General features: G+C 41.5%; 1 protein-coding gene across 2 annotated transcripts; it reads right to left on the bottom strand.

Moving 5' to 3' along the window:
* Nucleotides 1-992: 992 nt before the first annotated feature.
* LOC143851427 (uncharacterized) lies at nucleotides 993-6218 on the bottom strand. 2 transcript variants are annotated; one of them, XM_077360856.1, is made up of 2 exons: nucleotides 6117-6198; nucleotides 993-2471 (listed from the first exon to the last, which is right to left on the bottom strand). In XM_077360856.1, the coding sequence occupies exons 1-2, from the start codon at nucleotides 6136-6138 to the stop codon at nucleotides 1312-1314; spliced, it is 1182 nt and encodes a 393-aa protein (XP_077216971.1). In that variant the 5' UTR covers nucleotides 6139-6198; the 3' UTR covers nucleotides 993-1311. The 2 variants fall into 2 exon arrangements, 1 of the variants encoding a protein (XP_077216971.1); XR_013236329.1 differs by lacking the exon at nucleotides 993-2471 and adding an exon at nucleotides 2480-2630 and having other exon boundaries at nucleotides 6117-6218.
* Between the last annotated feature and the right edge of the window lie 2637 nt (nucleotides 6219-8855).

The raw sequence follows: 8855 nt of genomic DNA, 5'->3' as shown, positions 1-8855 counted from the left end.
ATTTTTTTTTCCTTTTTTCTTTTCTTTCTGGAACAATTAACTTCTCTTCTTTTGGAACTTGTCCCTCTCTTTTATTTTTGAAAGGATTGAATTTCTTTTCCTTTTTGAATCGACCGAACTCGGTTCAACCGAGTTGCCTACGTACCCCAGTATAGGGATCAGGTCTCGCGTAGTTCGGGGGAATGCCCCAAGTTTGATGGGTTTTCAAGAAAATTTGATTTAGGCTCGAAGGGTTTGCAAATCGGTATTCTTTTGACATTGGGTTTTGATTTTGGGATTTAATCGGCCAAAGGAGGCCTTTCGATGTTCAGATTGGGAATCGATCTAGGTTACTAGAGTCCCTCTGGTACTGATTATTTTTTTTTTCTCTTTTGTTTTTTTTTTCGCGGAGTTTGACGGCATTTCCAGGTAAGAGATAATGGATCTTCTTCTTTCAAGATTCTAATACGTGCTTTTGACTTTCATAGAGCGAAACTTGTTCTTTGACATCCTCCATCTATGGATTCGTACTCTCGATATCTGATGATCACTTTTCATTGTTTGCTTTTGAACTTTTCATCTTGAATTTGTTGGCTTTATGAATTTGAGAACCAAGGTCATTGATTGGAAATATGAAAGTTGTTTCCACTCTATGCCCCTTGTATAGCATATATCTTCTCACTTTCTTCATTTTCTTTGAGCTTTCCATCTATGTCTTGCCCCTGGTATCGGTTGTAGCTTTTCTAGACAATCTTCTTATTCTTGAAATAATTTTATCAATTCTTCACACTCTTTAGAGGGTAATGTATTTTCAATCGGCATTTACTGGATCAAGGTTTTAGTGCCAGTGTTTACCACTTCAATTTCATCTTTGAAAGGCTGAGATTGGCGCTCCTCCTCTTGTTCAAGTAATTGCTGTGACTCAAGTGGAGTTTCGTCAATTTTGTCCTCATTTGAGGAGGGAGTCTTACTTTAAGATCAGAAGCATACTTAAGAAACAGACACAAGTGAACTATTGAAACTTGAAATTTTATTTAAAGGAAAGGCTGTTACATCTGACGACCTATCCTGAACATGCTCAGGATTCACAACTCTGAATAAAGAGAAAAGCAAACGATAACTTGCCTGGACTAGGCATTAACCTTGAACTGTAAAACCGGACTCAACAATTGCACTGACCATGATGACTGACTCAACATAAAATAGTAAACGACTAAAACTTTAACTGCCGCAACTGTCTAGCTCCGGAGGCTCGGCGAAAGCTGGCTCATAAGTGGTACTTTCAACTTCTGATTCTTTTCATGGCAACCGGGCCTGTGCTTCTTTGAACCCTCAGTTATCTAAGCATTGCGATCGGCTGGCGGCAGTACTGCATGATTCGGGTAGGCTAATTTTTTTTTCATCAATCAACTTTTGGATCCTGAATTTTAAGGCAATGCAATTATCAGTAAGGTGGCCAGGGCCTCTATGGTATTCACAATACTGGTCCATTCTCCAATTTGCTGGTAAAGGATTAGGAGGAGCCCTAATGCCGGGTAGGGTAATGTGACCTGAAGCTAACCCTTGCTGCAAAATGACTGATGGTGGAAATGGGAGAGGGGTAAATTCCTTCTTGAGCGCTTGCTTAGGTGTTGCCGTTAACTGATTGTATTTGAATACCATAGGGTTTTGTAACTCCTTGATTTTTTTCGAAGTAAAATTGCCTCTGTTATAAACCCCATGTATTGTGGCCACTTTGATTTCCTGACCTATGGAGACCGGGCTCATCACTGTACATTGCTGGTCGTGATTATCGTGAGACTTTCTCTTCATTTGCTCAAACCACGGTTTGTGGTCATCAGGAAAGGATGAAGCTTCGCCGCTTGACAAAAGATTTTGAGGGTCGAGGAGCCCCATGTCTATAAGGTCTTGAATATCATATTTCAAGCTGAGGCATTTATCAGTTGCATGACCATGACGTAAATGATAATCACAAAATTCTTTCATTTGGAAGGTCCCAGGACTGGGAAGAGGATTAGGAACAGGCTCTGATTCCAATAGTGTTATCATTCTTTCCTTGAGCAACCATTTCAAAGCATCAGGTCGCGAGATCGGCAAGTCAGTGAATTCTCTTTTAGTAGTCTCAGATGGTGGCTCTTGGTTATATTCAAGAATTAAGGGCCCAATAAAATCCTGCTGGTGCTGAGAGATAGAGTTTCTGGTAACAACACCTTGGACTTTGGTATTTTTGTCAGCGAAATGCTTCGAACTTTGGGACTGACAATACCAGGTTTGCATTTGTTGCTTCATCTGATGAACTTCTTCTGTTAGCGCAGCCATTTGTCTAGAGAGATTCACAATTAGTTCTTCCAAACCCATAACCATGGAGAGGCTCGGATTTTTGCCCTTAGAGACAACAGTGGTTGGACCAAATTTCTCAGTAAGTTGAGCTTTGATGAATTGATTTTCTTCCTTCAATTCCTTCATCAGTTGGACGAGCTGGGCCAGGGTTTCTGTGACATGAAAGAGCTGAAACTTTTCCATAGAATCGGCCATCGGTAGGAAAAAGTGGATAGAGAGACTTCCAAAGAAAATGGGGAATTAGCTTCTTCACTGGCCACGAATAGATTCAAACCCAAGAAGCTTTCCTGGATTTTCAGCAGTGAGCAATCCTGACATAGGAACAATAAACACGAGATGCGAGCTTGAAATTCAGGGAATTTCTCCTTTCTATGATTGACATGATAATTATGATACGACTAGATAAGGAACGAGAGGTAAAATGATGGTTCCTCAAAACAAATACACACAGCAATGATGACATGACAGCACGCGGGGAATGCCCCTCGTTCAAGGATTATGAGAGTAAACTCTGAAGGATTCAGCAGAAATATTCTTGAAAAAGGTATCCCCTAGAGGAGGAAGAGACCAAGGGTACAGGCAAGATTGGATCATCAAGATTGCATGATCAAATGATTGAGACACAATTTCCGCCAATGAAGACACAATCGAATCCCACAAGAGACGAATGATAGACACATGATCAAAATGTGAGATTGCATAGGATTACTTTCAACGGGTAGATTAAGAATAACTAATCCTATGAGATCTTTGGAAATGATGGGATTTATATCCTAACTCAAAGGGAATTTTTTTTTTTCACATTTTATCAGTGTTACCTGAAGGCATCAACCTTAATCCTAATCTATCGGAGTGGAGAGAGAATCTCGACTCATGACTTTGTTCGTGTATATAAGGACCGATCGTGACCATTGGAAGATGGACCACGGCCTAATCTAGACACCAATGGGTAAGATATCCTAAACTAGGCTCACACATGTGATGCACATGTGTTCGTATACTACATGCATGTGTGGGTTAATCTAGGGGTAAGGCCAAGAGTTCCCTTAGCGCGAATCCATGTTCGATATACTGTACCAGTGTCCGGCGTATCAGTACGTGAACAATAGATCCGTTTACGCACCATAAAGGTACTAGGCTAAGGGTGGAATGCTTCTCTAGCACAGAGGCACCAGGTGATGAAATCCCAGTCAACCATGCTAGATAACACTCCGGGTTCCTAAAATAGGACGTGTGTGCACGTGAGATGCAAGGGTTTAGATGCAAGTGATGTAAGTGTGTGCAATAAGTTCGCGCGATCTATGATGCCTTCAGGTTTTGTTAGATTAGGTTTGAGTAAAATGTGATGAGAAAATAAAACAAGACAAACTAATCTGACAAGTATACAAGAGATAGAGTTCTTATGAGCCAGTTAAATTAAATTCAAATGAATTATCTTTTGGAATTTTAATGAAGTTAGGTGATCCCCAGCAGAGTCGCCAGACTGTGGTACCCGGATCCCGCGAGAGGGGTGGGGCGCGAGCCGCCGCGCTCTCTCTCTTGGTCTCTCGTATCCACGCGATTGGCGTGTGCATTTTAATATTGATTTGAATTCATCTTTCATGTGAACTTGGGATCACTAAGGCAATCCGAACTCCACACGAAAGAGAATGACAGAGTCGCCACCTAGATGTGGGATCTAGGACCCGAAATTAACCAGAAATCTAGACTCGCTACCTGGTTACGAGAATGGAAGGTATGGGGAGTTATCCGCCACATGCACCATTCCTGCCCGATAATCGGTCTTCGATTCCAAAAGCTAACTCTTTTAAATTTATTTTAAATGGCTCATTCAACTCTATGTTAATGTGCGAACTAAGTGACATGCATCCTATGATCTAATTTCAATGTGAATCCTAGATGTGTATCTTGATTTATTAATTTGTCTGGATTCATTCTAAGTGAAAGTTCTCCTAGAATTCTAATTTCATGGAAAGCCCTAAATGATTTGATTAAGCATTTACAAGAAAATTAATATCCAAAACACCACAATTTGTTGTGGTGCCGACTCGCGGGTGGTATGCCGTCAGACATCCAAGCTGCCTACGTACCCAAGCCTCACTGGGATCAGAGTCGACGTAGTTCGGTGTACCTAAGCTAAGCTACTTATGCCTAACTCAACTAGGACACCGACCTAGACGGGATTGACTGTTTCAACAGTTTTAGGAGAAGTTATTTAATTCAAGTTGAGGATTTTATTATCTTAGGATTTCATCTAAGATGCTATATGATTCTCATCTAAATGCAAATGGTCCCTTAGACTAATGCAGGTTTGCCTACATCCTAGTTTACTAGGCTTGTCCTAGGGAAAGATTGGGTGACTAGTGTAACTAGACCTATGGCACGGTTGCTATACATAGCAAACGTCCGTGATGAGGCTGGACTCCTAACTCTAGGACTCCCCAAAACCTAAGACTCCCTAAAACTTAGGACACGACACGACACCGGTGTTCCTAAATTGGGCTCTAAGGGTTCCTAAAGGAATTTTGAATCCACCGGCTCTTGGAAATCTCGAATTCTTTTGGGCTTGTGGAAACTTTTAGAGTTTTCTTGAAGCTTTTATTATCTGAAGGTATTTAGTGTGTTTGGTAGCTTTTAAAGTTGTTTATTTAGAAGGTTTTAGTTTCACTTGAAATTTTTAGTGGTCTTTTGGTTAATGGCTTTTAACGGATTTTTATCAGTGGATTTTAAATGGGTGAATTTTAGTTTTGTTAATTTTAGGTTGGATGTACTTTAGATTAATGTCTTTCGATTTTGGTTTGGAAAATGACGTTAACACAACCAAGTTTTGACAATTGCACAAATTCGACAAACCATTGACCATTAAAAGATCTAACAAATGCAGCCCACTAAAACTGTCGTAACTCTTTAACCGCTTGGCCAAATTCAACGTACGAACATGCGTTGGAAAGATCTTTTATAGGGCTACAACTTTTTAGTTCTCCATTGTTTGTAAATCTGTGATTTAGAGGTTCGAATTTGTGTTGCAAACAAAAGGACAGCAACATTAAACTGGAAATGCCTAAAGGTGTGCCGCAACCATTTTGGACTTAACTTTTTAACCACTCGCCGTCTGATCTAGCACGAATACTCGTTGGAAACGGCACGAAAATATCTACGACTTTGTAGTTAACCATTTCCCACGATTCTGTTGTTTAGAGGTCGAAAAATCTGTTTAAAGTCTAACAGCTAGCACTATGACGGGAATGATATTGGCACCCCCATGTTTTCTTTTGATAGTTCTTATTTTTTTTAGTGATTAAAAGACGGTGAATATGAAAAATGGCTTGAATGGGCCTGAGATTAGATTCAAATGGGATGTTTGAAAAAGGGGTTGTTTTTATCTACTTGGCAAGGTGGGGTATGGATATTGGGTTCTTGAGATTGAGTGGGGGCTGTTGTTATCAAATTGGAGTGGGGGCTGTTGTTATCAATTGAAAGATGGAGATTTTGTAAGCCAAATTAAATGGGTTTTGATAATTCACGTAAAATTCAAGTTTTCTTTCTTGTAAACGTTCAAAATTTTTAATGAATTGTTTTCCCAAAAGAAATCTAAATTCCCTAACAAGCCAATGATTTCAAAATCCCATCACAAATAGGTTCTAATGACCCTATCACATTAATTATATTTAGCATAAGTGAGAACATGACCAAGGCCAAACTAGTACGAAATTAAACATGACATCAACCAAAATATACGCAAAACAACACTCAATCCTACAAATATAGAAAAGAAAATAAAATTCCAAAAGGCATACCTTTTTGTAGACGATATTCCATGCAAACTTATGGAGAAGAGGGATTTGGTCTAGAGAGAGGGCTTGAATTTTCTAAGAGAGGGGTTCTCTCCTCTTTTCTTCTCTTTCTTCCTTTCTTTGGTGAGATGAGAGGGTATTTATAGGAGAATGGGATAGGAGGTTAGGTGAGGTTAGGTGAGGTTAGGTAAGGTTAGGTGAGGTTAGGTGATGTTAGGTGAGGTTAGGTGAGGTTAGGTGAGGTTTGGATGGTTATGATGGGAGGAGAGGTTAGGTGAGGTTAGGTGAGGTTTGAATGGTTAGGATGAGAGGAGAGGTTAGGTGGTTTTGGATGGTTAGACCTAGGTCATGATCTGCCATTGATCTAACGATTTACGGAAATCGGGTCTCGGAATGGAATCAGGGTCCGGGCTATGAAGTGACCCTAGCTTATTTTGTCCCGATTGATGATCCGTAAAGTCAGATCAAGATATTAATGACCTAAAACATATAAATCAATGATAGAGGGGGTTCTCACATGGATTTAACACATTAATTTATTTATTGATTAAAACAAAACAAAATGGGGTGTCTACAATGGCGCTGTGAACAACCGAGGCCAAGGAGTTGGGGCAGTGTTGATATCTCCGAAGAAAGAGTACATCCCCGTGTCCATCAAATTGCAGTTCAAGTGTACCAACAATGAGGCCGAGTATGAGGCTTGCATTGCTGGTCTCGAAGCAGCCTTGGCTCTACATATTCAAGAGATAGATGTTTTCGGAGACTCAATCTTGATCATTTGTCAGATCAATGGTCAATGGAAAACAAAGGAGGATAGATTGATCCCGTATCACACGCATCTGGATTCCCTGGTCAAGAGATTCAAGAATGTTACATTCACTCATCTGTCGAGGACAAGAAATCATTTCGCGGACGCTTTGGCTACACTGGCCTCAATGTTAGATATCTCTGCATCAATGGAAGTTCAGCCTCTAGCAGTGCGGTTACAATGGGCTCCAGCGCATGTGAACGCTATAGAGATAGCAGCTCGATGTCCAGATGGAAAGCCATGGTACACTGATATAAAGAATCTCATTTTAGGCCAAGGGCACCCCCCTGAAGCATCAGGAAAAGAGCGGAGGTCTCTCCAGAAGTTGGCGGCTAACTTCATTATCTGCGGCAATGAGCTCTTCAGGAGGTCATTTGATGGAATCCAGCTTCTTTGCGTAGATGAAGATCGAGCAGCTAATCTCGTAGAACAGACGCATGAAGGAGTCTGTGGGCCTCACATGAACGGGAAGATGCTGTCAAGAAAGATCCTGAGACTTGGGTACTACTGGCCAACCATGGAAGCTGACTGCTTCGCATTCGTGAAGAAGTGTCATAAATGTCAGGTTTACGCCAACCTCATTCATGTGCCGCCTTCTGAGTTACATTCTCTGACTTCGCCGTGGCCGTTTTCAGTCTGGGGAATCGATATTATCGGAAAGGTGTTTCCGAAATCTTCAGGTGGGCATGAGTACATCCTGGTAGCCATCGATTACTTCACTAAGTGGATCGAAGCCGCGTCGTTCGCATCGCTGACTTCAGCCTCAGTTGCCAAATTCATTCGAACGAACATCATCTGCAGATATGGGGTACCGCATGAGCTGATCTCAGACAATGGATCGCACTTCAAGAAAGAAGTGGTACGCCTATGTGAGGAGTTCAAGATTAAGCATCACAAGTCCTCACCATACAGACCCCAGACAAATGGAGCCGTCGAAGCTGCAAACAAGAACATCAAAACCATCATCAGCAAGATGACAGAGACGTACAGGGACTGGTCAAATAAGCTACCATATGCTTTGTGGGCTTACAGAACGTCGATCAGGGCCTCTACGGGAGCTACGCCATATTCACTAGTGTATGGGATGGAAGCGGTCCTACCAGTTGAGCTGAGAATTCCTTCGTTAAGGGTAATGATGGAAGCTGGTTTGCCAGAATCAGAATGGGCAAGGGCCCGGTATCAGGAGTTGCAAATGATTGATGAGAAGAGGCTCAGAGCTCTGTATCATGTCCAGGGGTATCAGCGTCGAATTGAGAAGGCCTTTAACAAAAAGGTGAAGATCAGAGATCTCCAGAAAGGTGACCTCATTTTGAAATCCTACAGGGCACCGGTCCATGATCCCCGAGGGAAGTTCAGACCAAACTGGTCGGGTCCTTACATTGTCGATGAAGTCCTGCCTGGAAAAGCCGTCAGACTCCTTGATCAAAATGGTGAAAAACTAACAGAACCCACAAACCTTGATCAACTTAAAAAGTATTATGCCTAAGACACCAGGAGGCCGTCCTTGGTCGATCTGAGCTTCAAATCCAAAAATCCGATTGAAAAACAAAAGAGAAAAGTCAAAGACCGTTTGCAAACCCTTTGAGCCGATAAGCAAAATCAAAATTTCTTTGTCACCCTCAAACTAGGGGCATCTTTTATGACTTACGCCATAAAAGATGCAAAGCCTGAACTACGCCATGACCTGATCCCTTTCCACAGGGTACGTAGGCAACTTGACAACGTCGGGTTCGGTAAAATCTTTCAAAACGGTTGAAAAAAAAAAAAAAAAAGGGGAGAGAACTTTCAAAAAGAAAAAAAAAAGTCAAATCAAAACAATCTCAACCCAAAGTCCCCAATGGGCGAACTACGCGGACCTGATCCTCACTCTTTGGAGGTACGTAGGCTATCTGGAAGGGTCCAGATTCGGTCCAGTCAATGCAAACACCCTGATC

The sequence above is a fragment of the Tasmannia lanceolata genome, unplaced genomic scaffold (assembly GCF_043159265.1).
Source record: "Tasmannia lanceolata isolate RefF3 unplaced genomic scaffold, GAP_Taslan_0.1 ptg000018l, whole genome shotgun sequence".
Classification (NCBI taxonomy): domain Eukaryota; kingdom Viridiplantae; phylum Streptophyta; class Magnoliopsida; order Canellales; family Winteraceae; genus Tasmannia; species Tasmannia lanceolata.
This window is presented reverse-complemented; position numbering and strand designations above follow the sequence as displayed.